General features: G+C 37.3%; 1 protein-coding gene across 5 annotated transcripts in view; it reads left to right on the top strand.

The window, feature by feature from the left end:
- The window catches only part of RPS6KA3 (ribosomal protein S6 kinase A3), a 110,135-nt gene that overhangs the window by 77,790 nt on the left and 12,844 nt on the right, over nucleotides 1–19,501 (top strand). For all 5 annotated transcript variants that reach the window (XM_082680774.1, XM_082680777.1, XM_082680776.1 and 2 more), the window contains 8 exons: nucleotides 6,681–6,769; nucleotides 6,966–7,030; nucleotides 7,107–7,209; nucleotides 9,161–9,285; nucleotides 10,896–11,021; nucleotides 14,342–14,431; nucleotides 16,387–16,545; nucleotides 18,607–18,768. In XM_082680774.1, the coding sequence (XP_082536900.1) occupies nucleotides 6,681–6,769; nucleotides 6,966–7,030; nucleotides 7,107–7,209; nucleotides 9,161–9,285; nucleotides 10,896–11,021; nucleotides 14,342–14,431; nucleotides 16,387–16,545; nucleotides 18,607–18,768 (919 nt within the window). The remainder of the gene's footprint in view (nucleotides 1–6,680; nucleotides 6,770–6,965; nucleotides 7,031–7,106; nucleotides 7,210–9,160; nucleotides 9,286–10,895; nucleotides 11,022–14,341; nucleotides 14,432–16,386; nucleotides 16,546–18,606; nucleotides 18,769–19,501) is intronic.

Below are 19,501 nucleotides of genomic sequence, written 5' to 3'. Positions count from 1 at the left end.
GCAGTTTTTGGCATTTCTTCTAAAGTCAAATACATGTATAACCTCATCCAGTAATCCTGTTCCTAGGCATGCACCCAGTTTTTATGCATCAAGGTACTTGCACATCAAGAAACAAGTACCCAGATATTTATAGCAGCATTATTTATAATAGCCAAAAGGTAGAAACTAGATTGTTAACAGAAGAATGGACTAATAAATTGTGGTATATTCATACAATGGAATACAGCAGGGGTTGACTATAAATATTTTAGATTTTGTAGGCCACACACAGTCTCTGTCACATATTTGTATTTTTTATTATTTGCTTCTAGCACTTTTAAAATGTAAAAACCATTTGTAGCTCAAAAGCCATACAAAAATAGGCTGAAGCCTTTTGCCCGTGGGTGTAGTGTGCTATACAGCAAAGAAAATGAACAAACCACAGTTACATACAATGACTTGGGTAAATCTCACAAGAATGTTGAGCAAAAGCAATTCAGACACAAAAGAATGAATACTACACAGATGATCCTATTTATAAAGTTTTAAAAGCAGACAAACTAAAGCATAGTTTTTAGGATCCCTATTTAGATGGCAGAAGCCTGCGGCAAAATCAGGAAAGTAGTTACATTGGATGAGGGGTTCTGGCAATGTTATATTTCTTGGCCAGATGACTGTTCACTTTGTGGTCAATCATGGAGCTGTGTACTTTGGTTTTGGGTTTGGGAGGTTTGGTTTTGTTTTTTGCACTTTATGTTATTCTTCACAATAAAAAACATTGAAAAATATTTGCTATACAAATGAATGTTCAGTGAACCTTCATCACTCCATCTACTCTGGCCCCTTCCTTTCAGCTAATAGACACACTTTAGTGTTGAGAAAAACAAACCATTTCTTTGACTTGGCCTATCTTTCAAGTTTCTGCAGCATCTTCCTGCATTCTTTCAACAAAAAGCCTCTAAAGAGTCGTCTGTGCTTTCTCTTACTTTTTTTTTTTGGCTGCTTTTATCCCATAACCTGTTTGTCGTTCATTTCTACCGCTCCATTCTCTCACTATGGTCATCAGTAATTTCCTGGTTGCTTAAACTAGTGGCAGATTGTCAGAAAGGTGACTCTTTGTATGATTTGTTCACGCAATTCATTCAACAGATGATTGAGGTCTTTCTATATGTACTTAGGATGCAATGTGAACAAGAGTGACAAGATCTTCTGTGGTCTCACTGAGCTTGCATTCTAGTGGGGGAGACAAGGAATTAATATTTAAACAAATAAATATAATAATTTCCCGTAGTAATAGGAGCAGTGGGGATAATAAACCAGGGTACTTTTGAAGTCTGAGGGAAGGGGCAGGGGCAGGAATCATTTTAGATGAGACATTTAAGGAAGGTCTCTCTGAGGAGTATTTGACACTGCTGGCCACCCCCTCCCCCCTTCATTTTTCCTACTTTCATCTGCTTCTCCCACCTCTCTAACCATTCTTCTTTTGGTCTCTTTTGCTTGACCATTCCTTCTCTGCCTGCTTTTCTCTTTTTAATTATGAAAAATTTCAAGGGTAAATTCGCTAAAATAGAATAATACAGTGAACATACGTATACCAATCACCCACATTCAACAGTCATAAAGATTTTGCCACATTTGCTTTGTCTATTCCTCCTTTCTTTTTTTCTTCTTTACTGAAATAGTTTAAGCATTCCAGACATGTCATTTCTCACCTACTGCAGTTTGCATTGCTAAAATGTATGGATATTTTCTTATGTAAACTGGTAATAGTTATCTAATACCAATCCTTAACCAGATTTTTCAGGTTTTCTCCAAAACTGTATCCCAAATCAAGTCTGCACATATCCTTTCGTTGTATTTCTTCAGCTTCTGTTCATCTAGAACAGTGTACCCCTGTTGTTCCCCTGCCATTTACTTGTAGAAACCATGTCACTTTTATAGAATTTCACTTTCTGAATTTATCTTGTTAAAAGATGAGACCACTTCTTAATATCTGAAACAAAAAGCATAAAGGTGATTGTATTGCTTACTATAGTAGGGAAAGCGGTGCTGGTCCAGTAGAATCTCTCCAAGCAGAGTAGACCATTGTTCTTATATAGGGTTTTGGGGAAGGGTGGAGTTCAAGAATTGGCAGGTTTTCAGGGCCTAAAATGAATCGACATCATCTGTAAGTATGGTTACTTGGGTGGGACTCTTGGCACTCAGGTGTGGTTATTGGCGTCAGTTCATTCTTATTTGGCTAATTTTCACAGATGAAGAGCAGTTACTGATTCGTTGGTTTGCAAAAACAAAAAACTCTGTTCACCTAGGCAAGTTGTCTTTGATCAATTGAATGGTTCTGGCGCCTCTCTTGTTACCATGGTTACATAATAATTAGTCTTTTCCCAGGAGTGTGAAGTTTTTTTATTCTCCTTGTGATGTTTTTTCACTTGTTACTTTATCCTGTTTTTGGTTAAACTTTTTTGGCAACATTATTTCATAGCTCGTGCTTTTGCACCCTATTGCATCACATCAGGAGGCTTACAGCACCATGTTGCCCCACTTTAAGTGATGAATTCCCATGGTTACAGCTGATCCCTCCATTGTAAAGTTCCCTGTCAGGTTTTCATCTAATAGTTTCATCCACTGATAATCATTACTTGAAACAGTTATTTTATTAGGGATTTTAAATTGTGTATTTTCTATTACTGTTATTCCTTCACTTATTAGCTGGTATTTTCCAAAACAATGAGCTTTTCCTCATCAACTAGGGCTATTTAGTTACCTTGAAATAAGGCTCAAACAAGATGAGCCCCAGTGGGGGGTGATGTCCGATGAGTTGGGTTTTTATGTTAGTTTTGGCTTTTTCCTTTTCCTTTTTCACTATAACAAAGTCATGGGATTTAATAATCAGTGTGATTCAGCCAATTGCATTCATTATTTTTAATGCCCAAATTGTTCTTTTTCTGACCACCTTTTAAATGTTCTCGTTACCCAGTGTTCCATCTCTGATATGCTTTTCTCCCCGCCTGGACTCACTTTCCTGACTGACATCAGTCTTTCCAATAACTATTGAACATTTTAATTACTCCCAAATCACTCTTTCTTACCTTAATTTACCAGGCACCAGACCTTTATTTCCATTTACTCCCCTGCATGACTTAACATTTTTAAACTAAATTTATCTTTGTTCGCTGTTCTGTTCCTCTTCTTGTATTCCCAATTAACAGCTTTTCCATGTACCCTATCTCCTAAGCCAGAAACCCAGAAATCATTCTTGACTTCTTCCTCTCTTGCATACAAAGGTATTCACCAAATTCACTCTCAGAAATATTTCACTGTCCCAGCCTTCCTTCTGCATTGCACTGCTTACAGTTCTCAGATCTCCTACCCATGGTGATCTCCTGCCCACACTATAGGGCCGAGCTTCTAAGTAGATTGCTCACTGCCTACCACCGCTTCCTACTCCAGATCATTCTATACTTCCCTTGGAGTTCCCTCTTGAAAATAAATCTGGTCCGTTAGTCCACTGTTTAAAGACCTCTGCTATATTCCTGTTACCAAATACGGCAGTGTTTCCCCTCGTTTCTGTCGTTCAACAGAATGCTAATTCTACAAGATGTTAATAGGTATTCTCTGAAGAAGAGGTGCTAAAAACAAATGTTTAGAAAAATACTGATTTCATTACTCTAAATTTATCGGCCTTTTATATGCAACGTATTTTATTTTTATGTCTCTAACAAGGGGTATAATAGATAGCATTCCACAAACTCACTGGATCATGAAATATTTTTTTGTTGTTGCTAAGTGTCTAGGGAAATTAATATTATTTAGTAAAATATTGGGGGACACTGGCCAAACGAATAGATTCTCAACCTTTAAATTGCATTTAAGGCCTTTTTCAATCTCCCATGTTAAAATAGATATTCCCTACTGTTCCCTTAGCACTCTTTACATGTGTCCTTCTGAATTTGTCTCTTAATGTACTAGCATTATCTATATCTGTCTTCCCCACTGATTGTGGGGGGGGCTGTCTTTATCTCCATATCCTAAGCAGTGTCTAGCACATAGTAGCTTCAATAACAACTCACTGAATAATAAATGGATCTATTTCTGAAATAGAAATTTCTCTGCTAGCCATTTTCTCCAGCTCTGTTATTATTTTCATACTTACAGGATCATTGGTTTCCTTAATTTGTAGGTTGAGAAAAAGAGTAAAATTATATATTAGAAGTGAAACAGACCTTCAAGCTCATCCAGGCCAGTGGTTTTCAGACTGTGTGCCACAGACATCTTAGATGTTCCACAGACCCCTTTCCCACCAGCTCCCCTTCCCTGGAGGGCTATTAAAGGGAACGGGAGGAAAAAAATAGGTGTGTGAAGCACATGTTCTTTTAAATGTTTTAAATGTTGGATTTCTTAAATTCCTATTGAGAAAGGGTTCCAAGTCTACAGTTCGGCAGCCATTAATCTAACATCCAATCCCCTTGCTCATGAAGAACTGGTAACAGACTCAAGGGGATTGGCTTTCCCAAGGTCACAAAGTTCTTAGTAACAGACCCAGAACTAAGACTCAGATGATCTTACTTTTACAGTAGTGCTTTTTACCAAATTCTGAAAAATGAAGAAGTTCATTAGAAGATTTGGGGCTAACATTCTGTGTTCACACAAAAACCTAGACCCAAATACTCATAGCAGTTTTATTCATAGTAGCCCCAAACTGGACACAATCCAAATGTCCCTCAACAGATAAATGGATAATCTGTGGAATATCCTTGTCATGGAATACTACTTAGCAATAAACATGAATGAACTACTGGGACTTCCCTGGTGGTGCGGTGGATAGGACTCCATGCTCCCAATTCAGGGGGCCCGGGTTCAGTCGCTGGTCAGGGAACTAGATCTCACATGCATGCCACAACTAAGAGTTCATGTGCTGCAACTAAGGAGCCAGCAAGCCGCAACTAAGGAGCCTATGAGCCGCAACTAAGGACCCCACCTGCTGCAACTAAGGAGCCCTGGAGCAGCAACTAAGGAGCCCACGTGCTGCAATTAAGACCCGGTGCAACCAAATACATAATATAATAGATAGATAGATAAATAAATAAATAAATGGAATGAACTATTAATACAACAACTTGGATGAATCTCAAGGGAATTATGCTGCATGAAAAAAGTTACATACTATATGGTTCCATTTACATGGCATTCTTAAAATGACAAAATTATAGAAATGGAGAATACATTAGTGGTTGCCAGAGGTTAGGAATTGGGGAGGGAGGGAGCTGGGTGTGGTTATAAAGGAGCCACTTGAGGGATTCTGGTGGTGTTGAACTGTTCAGTACCTTTACTGTGGTGGTGGATACAGGAACTTAGAAATGTAATAAAATGGCATAGAACTTCACCTCACAGCTGTCAGGATGGCTATCATCAAAAAGTCTACAAATAGTGGTCGCTTTGGCAGCGCATATACTAAAATTGGAATGATACAGAGAAGATTAGCATGGCCCCTGCACAAGGATGACATGCAAATTCGTGAAGTATTCCATATTTTTACTTTGTTATACAGCAGAAACTAACACAACATTGTAAAGGAATTATGCTCCAATAAAGATGTTTTAAAAAAAAAAATCTACAGATAACACATGTTGGATGGGAATTCCCTGGCGGTCCAGTGGTTAGGGCTCCGTACTTTCACTGCGAGGGCCCAGGTTCAATCCCTGGTTGGGGAACTAAGATCCCACAAGGTGCGCGGTGTGGCCAAAAAAAAAGCACACATGTTGGAGAGTATGTGGAGAAAGGGGAACCCTTGTACACTGTTGATGGGAAAACTCTAATTCAGAAAGATACATGCACCCCAGTGTTCATAGCAGCACAATTTACAATAGCCAGCACATGGAAGCACCCCAAGTGCCCATTAACAGATGATTGGATTAAGGAGATTTGGCATACGCACGCGCGCACACACACACACACACACACACACACACACACACACAATGGAATATTACTCAGCCATAAAACAGAATGAAATTCTGCCATTTACAGCAATGTGGATGGACCTTGAGGGCATTATGCTAAGTGAGATAACTGAGACAGAGAAAGACAAATACTGTATGATATCATTTACATGTGGAGTCAAAAAATAATGCAAATGAATGTATATGCAAAACAGAAACATTCACAGATACAGAGGACAAACGTATGGTTACCGAAGGGGAGATGGAAGGGGGGGCGAGGGACAAATTAGGGGTGTGGGATTAACAGATACAAACCACTATGTATAAAATCAGTAAGCAACAGGATATACAATATAACACAGGGAATTATGGCTGTTATCTTATAATAACCTAAAATGGAATATAATCTACAAAAATACTGAATCACTATGCTGTACACCTGAAACTAATGTAATACTGTAAATCAACTATACTTCAATTTAAAAGATGGCATAGAACTAAACACACACACAAATAAGTGCAGTGAAAATTGGAGATATCTGAATGAGATCAGTGGATTGTGTCAGTGTCAGTATCCTGGTTGTGATATCACACTATAGTTTTGTAAGGTGTTACCACTGGGGGAAACTGGGTAAAGGGTACGTAGGCTCTCTCTGTATTATTTCTGATTTTGAATCCATAATTATCTTAAAATTAAAAGTTTATTTTAAAAATAAAATACAGATACCTCCAAAACATAAAATATATGGATTTATTATTTAGAGCCAAACTTGGGATGCCACAGTTTTTGAGTCCTGAAGCCCAGAGTCTTTTACGAATGCTTTTCAAACGAAATCCTGCAAACAGATTAGGTAAAATTTTTAATTAATTTGTTTCTTTTGTGTGTTTGTTGGCGTTTGTTTTCTAGGGGGGAGATGGATATTTGTGTTTGTTGTGGGATTATGAAATAGTAGGACAAATGTTAAAAGTGAAGACTGAATAAACAATATATATATTTATCCTTGAAATAAAATTACCATTTAATCAAAACTAGTCAATTTTTGATAGGCGCAGGACCAGATGGAGTTGAAGAAATTAAAAGACATTCATTTTTCTCAACAATAGACTGGAATGTAAGTATAGAATGAAAACTTGCTTGAAATTTTTTTTATAATTAACACATGTCTAAGTCTCTTATTTTTCCTCCAGAAACTGTATAGAAGAGAAATTCATCCACCTTTTAAACCTGCAACTGGCAGGCCTGAAGATACTTTCTATTTTGATCCTGAGTTTACTGCGAAAACTCCCAAAGGTAAGGAGAAAACGTGAAAACCCAAATATAAGACAATATATATTTTTTTCTTGTTCAATCAGAAAATCTTATCTAGTATAACTCTATATACTGTCCTCATTTTTTCCCTTCATACACTACCCCTGCTGTAATAACTAGATCATTAGTAAATCCTTTACAGCATTTTATAGAAGTTAAGATCCTTGTTAAATCTTTTAGCAAATTACGTTGTACCTTAAACTTCCATACAATTTGTGTGAAAAAATTATTTGGTTGTGCGTTTATTTACCTGTAGCTATGTTCACATGAAATACTACAGCATAAGTAGTGCCCTTTAAAATTCTAATATTATATGGTATTCTGGAAGTACTTACAAAGTTCAAATCCCAAACATAACTTAAACTTCATGTGAGGTGTGATAACTTCAAAATGATTCATATCCTGTATCAGGCTTTATCCTAAAATTGCACAAACAGTGACTATTAGAGAAGTGATCTTTGAAATGGTAAGTTGTATTTCATTCATTAGTGTGTGCATTATACATAATGGTGTTTTTCACTCTAATGTTCTCTCATTTAGGTGTATCAGATCCCAGGTTTATCATTGACAGGCAAATAAATAGAAAATGTACTTGCGTGTATTTCCCATAGAGTGTATCATTCAAACCTTGCTATAAAGCTTTACAGCCAAAAGTCTAACAATCTATATTAAGCATTGATGGGTGTTTATTTTTGTAAGGCAGCCTTAGAAATTTGGATTAACACATGAACAGAATTTTATCAAATGTATAGACAGTGATATGCATAGAACTGATGATATATGGTAATGTTTTACTTTGCTTTCTCAATACAATTTGTCCTGATAGAGGAAAAATCTTAGAATAGAGCAGTTCTATATTATATTCTGCCCAGATAGGTTCTCTTAGCAGAAGTCTTCAGTATAATACTGTCACATTGATGTAGAATTCACTAAACAATATATATTGCTGAGAATATCAAGCTGATATTAAAAGAGAACTTTATGTGGAGTTGATGTTTAAGTAGATTTACCTGTTTTTTGCTTGCCTTTAGCCTTTATAGTATGTTTATAAATATTAGTATGCCTAATTGTATGTTTATATTTATGAATAACATATTATTATACTTGTATTATTTCTTTTTTAGTGAGCATTAACTGTATTGTGAAAGTATTTTTCTGTTTTTGTTAATGCCAGTAGATTCCACATAAATAATTTGAATAACAATACATGTCATGTCATCAAACATTTTAAGGACTACGTACTGTGATCGTCCTAGTGTGTGTGTGTGTATATATATATATATATATAAATTTGATCTTTTACATGTATAATAATTTTATCTTCAGTTTAGATTTCTAGATTCTGACATTATGTGTTGAGACCACTGGACTAAATCCCTTTCTCCTAAATTATCTGCAGATCAACCTTATATCTCCCCCTAACCGGGAGCCATAGCATTGTTAGGTTATTATTTAGGGCTGCACTGTCCAATGTGGTAGCCAGTAGCCATATGTGGCTGTTTAAATTTAAATTAATTAAAATTAAAAATTTTGTTTCTTAGTCACACTAACCACATCTCAAATTCTCAGTAGCTACATGTGGCTAGGGGCTACTGTATTGGGCAGCACAGATAAAGAAAATTTCCATCACTGCAGGAAATTCTTTGGGACAGTGCTAATTTAGAATATATTAACCCAGTAATTCATTAATTTAGTATATTCTTCAAATGAATTAGCAATTTTCTGGGCTCTGAGGGACTAGGATGTTAGAGTTTTGATGGCAATAAGCCATCAGGACAGATCTGATACAGTGCCTTACTTAGTTATCCTGGAAACACTGGATACCTGAGAAGTGGAATTCCAGAATAAGTGAGAACGCTCATAATGTTGACAATTCTTCCCTTAATTACCTTTCAAAGCAATTACTTTCTTAGTAATTTATTATTCTTTTCAGATTCACCTGGCATTCCACCTAGTGCTAATGCACATCAGCTTTTTCGGGGGTTTAGTTTTGTTGCTATTACCTCAGATGATGAAAGCCAAGCTATGCAGACAGTTGGTGTGCACTCAATTGTTCAGGTGAGTGAATGTCTAAGTAATTTTAAATTTGAAGTGTTGTAAGATACAGTTCATCGTGTGGATAATTATGTTAGATTTGATCTGCTGACCTTAAGTGAGCAGCTTAAAATACATTTTATATCATTGACATTACTCTTAGAAACTCCTTTCATATACCTTTGAAAAGGTTGCATGCGCCAGAATCCTGGATACCTATCTGACTTGAAAGTAGAATTCTAAGAGAGTTGAGATAAGTATCACCATCTTGTTGTCTCTCGTCTCCTGTGCCTTAGAATGTTTATTGGGCCTAATTTGTTTCATCCTCTGTCTCTGTTAGATCAGCTGTGGTGAGCTGAGGTCTCCTAGTTCACTGATACTTTCGAACAGGGGTCAGCGGACTTTTTCTCTAAGGACCAGATAATAAATATTTGAGGCTTCGTAGGCTATATGGATCTCTGTTGCGACTACTCAACTCTGCCATTGTAGCACAAAAGCAGTCATAGATTGTATGTAAATGAATGAACATGGCTGTGTGCCAATAAAACTTTGTTTAGCAAAAACTGGTAGTGAACCAGATTTGGCCCACAGGCCATAGTTTGCCAACCTCTGCCATAGAAATATATAAGAAATAAAAATAAACTTAAATTTTAAGTTTTCCAAGTTTTGTGTCCTTGTTCTTTTGGAGCCCCATTGTCATTAGGAAGAAATGGTTATGGATACTGCCCTAGGGTACCTCCCTCCTTATCCCATCTGTTGATCAGAGTGGGAGAAAAAGGAGCTACAGAAGCAGGTTTCTGAGTGTGTGTGTTTGTAGCAGGCGACTGCACTGCTAAATTAAATGTTATTAGAGGAACACAAATAGTACAAACCATTAGATTTATTTCTTCCCATCGTAGTATCATGGAAAGATAAATTTAATTCATCTTCTTAATCATAGAGGGAACTAGATACATCTTTTGAAGCACTGAATTGTTTTTAGGGTATACTTAGTGCTTGAATTTGCTTGATGATTAAGTTGCTTTTGCGCTAAAGTTTTTTTCACAAGTCAGTTATCTTGCTTTCCACTTTCTAGAAAACCAATTTAAGCACTGTTTTTTGAACAAAGTTCATGTTGAAATAGTCTGTCCCTTTTACTATGACAAGCATGTGATGAATTCTATAGAATGTATGTTTATGATTTCTGTGCGGTGCATCGGAGAGACGAATCCAGATGTTCTAATTCTGAATCCTCCTAAATCTTTTCTTCTATACCAGAGGTTTCAAATGTCTCCCCGTTTGCAAAGGTATTTCAAAGACCTATAGCCGTTTGGGGAGTAGAATGGGGCATAACCACTGGCAAGGCTGTCGGCCCCTTATCACGTAGCTCTGTGTTTCTTGTTGTACATATTCAGTTTTTTCTTTTCAACATAAGCTTTTTTTAAAGGCATATTTCTTGCTGTGCATTGTATCGTAGACACTTCAGAAATGCACAGTTGTAGAAGAATATATGCGAAAAATTCATTTTTATTTTTACTAAATTCATTTATATTATAGTTAAGGCCAACAGTGCATGCTGAGTAACATGTTTCCCTATTATGTAATGTACCAAAGTCATTACAGGGCTCTTCATCAATTTATAATTGTGTTTGTAGCAGTTACACAGGAACAGTATTCAGTTTACTGATGGATATGAAGTAAAAGAAGATATTGGGGTTGGCTCCTACTCCGTTTGCAAGAGATGTATACATAAAGCCACAAACATGGAGTTTGCAGTGAAGGTAAGTGTTTTTAGATTTCAAATGCACCTCTAACAGTTCTTATTCATGCATGCTAGTACCAGTTAAAAATTACAGTCTTCTTTGGTAAGTGTGCCTTTTGTTATAAAAAGGTAAGGTGATATAAATGTCTGGCTAGTGATCTTCAGGGATCTTAATCTGGAACCATAGATCCTCCTATGAGCTCAAAAGGTAAGGCAGCATACATCCAGTTTGCGGAGGGCAGTACCACTTTACACCTGACCTGGTTTTTAGTAGCACCCCGTGTACTCTCAGAAGTCCCCCGTTTATGGTCAAGATGTCAGGGAGTTCCTCGGAATTATATGCCAAATTTTGTATGTTTACATTTTTATGGCAAAAATGTTCATACCACCTTTCACATTTAGAAGGATCTGTGAACCAATAAAAGAATAAGAACCACTGTCATAAAATATATTATCATTAGCTGTTTTAAGTTCGTCAAGCATCCTAAGACAGTAAAGATTTTCTAAGCCAAAAACCAAGGCACATACCTCTATAATAAAGTTCGAGTCCAAACCTTTAGTTATAAGTGAACAAATACTATATTCAAGTTTCTGCCTTTTCACTTCTTGAGTTGGATGCCTCTGCTCTCCCATCACAAACAATTCAAGTAATGTCTAAAGCTTTCAACTTAATTTGAGCCTTAGAACTAGTCTATAACTATGGGTAGCTCGTGTTTAGTTAGTGGGGAAAGTGGCATTAATTATTATTACTTCTATCCTTCCACCAGTCTGTCCATTTATCTAGATCTAATATGATTTTACTGTGTAAAAGTAAAAATAAATGTGCTTTATTTATGCATAGCAAATATCTGGGAGGACACACCCAAAAATGGTTGCTGCTATCTTAAACTTGGATGTAATTGTTCTAAAAAGTCATCAGTGTCTGTAAGGCATTCTGTCAGTTATAAGGATGAACCATAGAAATACATTTTAATTTGCTCTTCTACTCAGTGAAATGTGGGGTACATAGAAATTTTCAAACTGCACACATGAAAGGAGAGAACGTGAATAATGTACTTGGTAGGCAATCTAAGAATGTATCTTGCCTCCATAAACACATCAGAAAAAAGCAGAAGTGTCCTGAGGCCCCCTTCAAATTATAGAAACCAGGAGCAGTATACCAAAACCTTGAGAACATCCTCCAGCTATATGTGGATTCTTGTGACTTAAATTACATCCCTAAAACCAATCCCAGCACTTGATTCTACTGAAATTACTACATATCTAAGATTCACAAGCAGAGTTATGGATATAATGTAAGCTGGGCTCAAGATTAGCAGATCAGAGAGAATGTTGCCCAAAATAAAACCTCCGCAATTCTCTGGTGGTCCAGTGGTTAGGATGCCACGCTTCCCCTGCAGGGAGCACGGGTTCAATCCCTGGTCCAGGAACTAAGATCCCACAAGCCATGTGATGCAGCCAAAAAATAAGTAAATAATAAATTTTTAAAAATAAAATAAAACCTCCCAATGTGTTCTGGTTTTCAAAAGACTAACCCCAAATCATCTCCCTTGAGTCAGCATGTCTATTCCATGGACCTTTCTTCTTAATCATCCATTTGCCTGATTCTACACTATCATTTGCAGTTGATCACAGTGGACGCCTGTATGTTTGACTTACCTGTTCTCCAAATAAAGAACTGTTTTCACAACTAAATCCATTTCAGATAGCAGATTTGGCTCATATTGAGAGTTGCAAGCTCTTTCCTAGGATGCTGAAGCGTTTGGGTACTTATTGCATACATAATTACTAAGCTGTTTTAAAACTGAAAGTATGAAGGTCACAAAATTTATTTCAGACTACATTTTGGATGAAATGAAAGGAAAACTTGTTGCCTTTTCTTTTTTCTTTTCAGTTTTGTTTTTTTTTTTTTGGCTGCATTGGGTCTTCGTTGCTGCACAGGCTTTCTCTAGTTGCAGCGAGCGGGGGCTACTCTTCGTTGCGGTGTGTGGGCTTCTCAATGCAGTGGCTTCTCTTGTTGCAAAGCATGGGCTCTAGGCGTGCGAGCTTCAGCAGTTGCGGCATATGGGCCCCAGAGCACGCAGGCTTCAGTAGTTGTGGCTCGCAGGCTCTAGAGTGCAGTCTCAGTAGTTGTAGCACACGGGCTTAGTTGCTCTGCGGCTTGTGGGATCTTCTTGGACCAGGGATCGAACCCGTGTCCCCTGCACTGGCAGGCAGATTCTTAACCACTGTGCCACCAGGGAAGTCCTTGTTGCCTTTTTAAAAATATAATGTTACTTTAACAGATGAAAACGTTAAGAGAAGTATTTTTAAGAAGCAGGTGACATAAAAGAGTTGGAAAGCTAAATTAGTATTTTAAAGGGCTTTATTGTAATAATTAAACTTCATTCTAGCCAAGTAGAATTCTAGGTATGGTATTCTGCTTAGCTTTCTGCCTAGCTTCAAAAATAAAGTTTGTTCTACATAACTGTTAATTTTTTATAAGTAGCTTACAACTGATGGGATATTCCATTGAAGCATTTTATTAAAGAAAGTAAATTCAATAAACAAATGCTAACGGTGATATTATAAATACATCTTGCTCTTAATTATCTGTATTGATAGGGGTTAGAAGTTAACTGAGGGCTTCCCTGGTGGTGCAGTGGTTAAGAATCCGCCTGCCAATGCAGGGGACACGGGTTCGAGCCCGGGTCCAGGAAGATCCCACGTGCTGCAGAGCAACTAAGCCCGTGTGCCACAACTACTGAGCCTGCGCTCTAGATCCTGTTAGCCGCAACTACTGAAGCCCACGTGCCACAACTGCTGAAGCCCGTGCTCCGCAACGAGAGGCCACCGCAATGAGAAGCCCACGCACCACAATGAAGAGTAGCCCCCACTTGCCGCCTAGAGAAAGCCCACGCACAGCAACGAAGACCCAACACAGCCAAACATAAACAAATAAATAAATCTTATTTTTGTTTTTTTTTAAAGTTAACTGCGTTCCCAAAGGTGTAAGACATTGAAGGCTGGAAGAAAGATACGTTAACTGTGTTCTTGGTACCTTTTCTGGAGGCTTTTGAGTTTTTATTAAATCCTAAACTTGCTAAAAACTTAAACTAGACAGACCTGGTTTGAATGTGACTCATGGCGTAGAGTTTACTTTACAGCCTTGCCATCTATATCAAGACTGGCTTTCAAATTTTGATTAGACAGTCTGGCCAGGTACTTGAATAAAAATGGTTGATAAATGGCTTATAAATACAGTGTTTACACAAAATAACACCTAAGCCTGTAGCTGTAAATACTTAACGTTTATACTGTATAGTTCATGAGATTTTATGATAAATATTTGCCTTTTAGATTATTGATAAAAGCAAGAGAGACCCTACAGAAGAAATTGAAATTCTTCTTCGTTATGGACAACATCCAAACATTATTACTCTAAAGGATGTAAGTAGATTCTTTAACGTAGATCATTTGACTCAGTTGTCTAACTCATATTTGGAATGTTTTCACATATCATGTGGTAGACAAAGAATTCGATATAGTGAGTAAAAAAAATAAATTAGAGGCCAACATATATAGCATAATTCCAGTTATAGAGAAAAATGTTTAGTTAATTTTTCTGCCTTTAAGAAAAAAAAGTATTACGTTATTGCTTTCAATATCAGTATTTACTGGAACACTTGGGTATTAATTATGTTCAGGATTGACAAGTCTCAGGCTCCATAGGCTCCCCAAACTGTCTTCCACAGTACTGCCAGAGAGAGCTGTCCCTTCTATCTAACCATGTTACTTCCCTGCCTACAGTTCATGTTCCCCATCACCTCTGGTCCCTGCATTCCTCCATCTGTAGTAGTTTTCACACTTCCTCACACACCCTATGCTCCAGCCATGCTCAAGTATGTACAAATTTTTCTTAACATACCTCGTTTTCTTCTGCTGCTCTGTCTTTGAATTTATGATTCACTCAATTGAGAATGCCATTTCCCTTTTTTGCCTGGCTAACTACCACACAACTAAGACTTGGCTAAGGCATTACTTCCTTCAGGAATCCTGCCCTGCCCATCACCACCCCCCAGACAAGTGAAGTTTCCTTTCCCTGCTACTTATAGCTTTCATCATAATAGAGGTGTTGGCAAAGGGTGCGAACTCCTCAGGCAGCATTAAGTCCTCTCTTGCTCATGGTGCCCACATAGGCTGAAAGGCCGTGTCTGGGTATTGTAGACCAGAAGTGTCATGTAGCCAGCTAAGCCAGAGGACTCCTAAGGTAGCTTTCACCTCTGAGGTTCTGTGAATACCAACGTTTATCCTCCCTTCTCCTTCCTAACTGAAACTCTAATTTCCTCAGAATAATTTATCACTGTTCATTGTTAGAGGAGAATGTTAACTTAGTCCCATTAAATATTTCACTTAAGTGACTCTTTAATTAATATAACCTCCAAGAATCCAGCCAAGTAAATTAAAAAGGAAATGTAGAAAACACTTTCTCTCAGCCTTACCTGGGGAACTCCCTAAGCTGTTGCTATTTTTTACATCTTTGCTCCTTCCTTCATTTCAAATTCCAAAGTCTCTAAAATTATCCCCACTTTTGTTACAGCATCTCCAACATTTTTTTAAACTCTTATTTCTATGTCTGTTTCTCCCTACTAGAATAAAAACTTTGAGGGCAGGTACCTTGTTTTCTCCATATTTGGGGCCCTAATACATGGTACCTGTTAGGGAGCTAAGCAAAGGTGTGCAGTAACTCTATGAGAAGAGGGGAATAAAAGGGCCTGAAGTTTAAGGAGAGGGTTATTTCAGTTTGGGAGTGCCTAGAGTACAAATCCAAAATTACAGTGAGCTTTCTTTTTCGACATTAGGAGTAAATTGGTATGCTTCTGCGTGGTTGAATGGAATTTCTCTTTGCTACTTAATCTTCCTACTTAGTTCTTGCCACAGCTTGTCTTTCGATTTAATCAAAACCAGAATAATTCTTTGTACTGTTTGTATAAATACAGAAGTTCTGCAGTTGCAGAAGTTCCAGGAAAATCACAGCAGCATGTCTTTCTACCAGTCCCTCTCATCATTAGTAGGTAGAAAGATCAAGAGGAACACACCCTAAGAGCAGAAGTTCAGTGCCCCTTCGGATACCATACCCATACTTATTTTGATTGCCATGAGTTAAGGTTCACGGAAGGAAACTAAAGGTTATTTTTCTGACATTCAGTCTCATCAATTCCTATTTTAATATCTTTATGTGTATAAAATTGTTTGCAAATTTTATATCCTTCATTGGTTGTGATAAGTAAAATTTTCCTTGTATATAAAGTGAGTTTTAATTTCTCTTTTACTATGCCAAACTGTGTGCTGAACACATGTAAAGCTTCACATAATTTTTTACATTTTGCTGTTAAATGTTACAGGTATATGATGATGGAAAATATGTGTATGTAGTGACAGAACTTATGAAAGGGGGTGAATTGCTGGATAAAATACTTAGACAGAAATTTTTCTCTGAACGAGAGGCCAGTGCTGTCCTGTTTACTATAACCAAAACTGTTGAATATCTTCACGCACAAGGGGTAAGTCTTTTTAACGTTTTACATATATACACACACACACACACACACACATATATGTATAATATCTTATAAAATTTGGTATAAAATACCAAATACTCTTTTTCTTACCTTTTCTTTCTTAATGTTTGAGCTGAAATTACAAAGGTAGAAGTTAGTTTATGCCTGTAATGAAAAATATATTAGCTTAATTATCCTACTGTTCTTCCTCTATGTAGACTTCTCCCATTGAGCTTGAAATTCGTTTTTGTTTCCTTCTTTTTTTAATTTAATTTAATTTTTTAACTTTTTATTTTATATTGCAGTATAGTTGATTAACAATGTTGTGAGAGTTTCAGGTGTACAGCAAAGTGATTCAGTTATACATATAAATGTATCTGTTCTTTTTCAAATTTTTTTTCCCATTTAGGTTGTTATATAATACTGAGCAGAGTTCCCTGTGTTATATAGTAGGTCCTTGTTGGTTATCCATTTTAAATATAGCAGTGTGTACATGTCATGAGCTTGAAGTTCTACTTTGAAATTTTAGCTTGTTTATAAACATTAAATTTTTATGCTTCCCAAGAAGTGAGTGAGAGTTTGTGACCTGGAAGATGTAGCACCGTTTTTGCTAGGCCACTGTGTACTTTTGAGAACTGGGCCCATTTCGAGTTTAGAAGTGAACCAGAGAGTCATGGGTTGTATTCACTTATAAAAGGAAATCCTTCAAACAGATGAGGCCAAATAGCCACCTGGTTTCTGGATGGTGGATGCTTTCCTCCTTTCTTCCTGCATATAGATTTTTAGTAAGTGGCAAAAAAAAAATCATATTTTTAAAAGAAGAGAAGTCTGGGAGGGAAGGGGAACAAAGGAGAGATGAGGGGAGGAAGGAAAGGAGGACAGCAGAGGAGTGAAGAGGAATGGGAAGCAAGAAAAGAATAAGAGATCTCTTCTTAAGGAGTTTATTTTCAGTACGTTATTCTCGTTTTCTTTGCCCCTAGAAGCTAACAAATGAAATGTGTTAATTTAATTCTAGAGCTTCTTGACTTGTAGCTGCTCAAGATTTGCCTAGTACTGGGATTGGAAATTGGTAGAACTCAGTTTTCACTGAAGAATTTGTGAGTTTGCAGTCATCTAACTCTTCTATGTTCTTTTCTCAGTGCCTCAGCAGTAATTAGTTATTAAAATGTTCTGGAGAAATAGTGTTCCGGATGTTAGGACCTAAAACTGAGGTTATTGATTAGAACATAGACTCAGAATTTGGTGATGGAGGAAACACATAAGTCTAATAAGGAGTGTCAGAGAGGCTTATGATAAAAGAAGTATTCAAGTAGGTGATTAAAGGGGGAAAGTAATACAAACTCTAAAGGAATGGTATCTTTTTGTGTTTGTGACTTTGTTACTTGGATATCAAGTAGGCAGTACTTACGTAAATCTGGGAGTTTTTTTTCCTTTTTACTCCTAAAACCCATGCCGGTTCCATTGAGCCTGTCTGTATATGTTTGTTGTATTCATCCCTTGTACACGCCATTCCCTCTACTTAGAATGACTACCCCCACTCTTCTGGCTTGTTCATTCTGTTCTTCAGATGTTGGATCAGTTGTTACCTCCTCTAGAGACCCTTCCTGCCCCGCCCGAGTTATGCCCCATCTCTCACCTATTTATTCTCTGCCTCCCTTACTACTAAGTTCCTAGCATATAAAGGCAAGGATCTTACAGGTCTTGTTCACCAAAGTATCTGCAGCTCCTTGTATAATACCCTGGTACATGATACACATTCCATAAATATTTGTTGAACGATGAATAACCTGGAGACAGATATTACTGCTATTTGCATTTTTCCTTAATCCGCTTACTTAATTGGACAAAGAGGGGGAAGGTAAGTACTGTTCTTTCTTCCTCCTCTCCTTGCCCCAGTTCTGTGTTGCAGTTATATTACACTGTCAGCATTTTATAATGTTGGGATAATGTAAAGGTTGGTACCCATCATCTTGTTAAGTGCATTGCTTGACAGTTTGTGAATAAATAATTTTCCATAATGGAAATGTATCATTAATGCACCTCTTTAATTTGTATTTCAATTAGGTGGTTCACAGAGACTTGAAACCTAGCAACATTCTTTATGTGGATGAATCTGGCAATCCAGAATCTATTCGAATTTGTGATTTTGGCTTTGCCAAACAGCTAAGAGCAGAAAATGGTCTTCTCATGACTCCTTGTTATACTGCAAATTTTGTTGCACCAGAGGTAATTGCGAAAGAGTTTGCTTGCAATATTTCAGTATATTTAAAAACTCATTTACTGTGTTTAATATAGAATAGTTAATAGTTGTTTAATTGAAGAGTTAGTTACTGAGCAAATAATTAGAATAAAATGTCAGCCCCTTTTCTTCTGTTGGTAGTTCATCCTGTCATCAATCCAGTACTACCTATAATGCTTTTCCCGCTCTGACTTCTGTCTTTCTGCATAATCACACATCTATAGCTAACTACTATCACTGACACTTCCGTGCTTGTCAGTGCATGGAGTTAAATGGAAACTAGCTTATTCTTCCCCTTTCCTAACACCCTTCGAATTTCCTGGTTTTGTCACCATCTTCCTTGTATTTCTAAGGCTAAAACACCATGGGCTCTTCTTGTCTTTAGCTGTATAACCAGGTACCATCTCTTTTATCCCCTGCAACCGGTTCGGGGCTCTTCTGTTCACAGAACTGCCATCCTAGCCCCTGCTTCCCTCACCACACCCCCAGATGACTGCCGCAGCCTAGGTGCGCGTTGCTTCCTTTTGTCGTTCTGTGATCAGTCCACAAAGAAGCTACAAAGCTGCTGAAGTCTTCTTCAAGCACTGCTTTGATCAGGTTGCTTCTTTTCCTAAGAAATTGCAGTTCCCCACTGTAGCAACTCTAAAATCCACTGCTTTGCCCTCAAAATTTCTTGCCTTTTGATTATCACTGTGTAAAAAATTGTAACTACAATAGTTA

The sequence above is a fragment of the Grampus griseus genome (assembly GCF_964374135.1).
Source record: "Grampus griseus genome assembly, chromosome: X".
Taxonomy (NCBI): Eukaryota; Metazoa; Chordata; class Mammalia; order Artiodactyla; family Delphinidae; genus Grampus; species Grampus griseus.
Note: the sequence above shows the minus strand (reverse complement) of the source record. Positions and strands in the feature narration are given on the sequence as shown.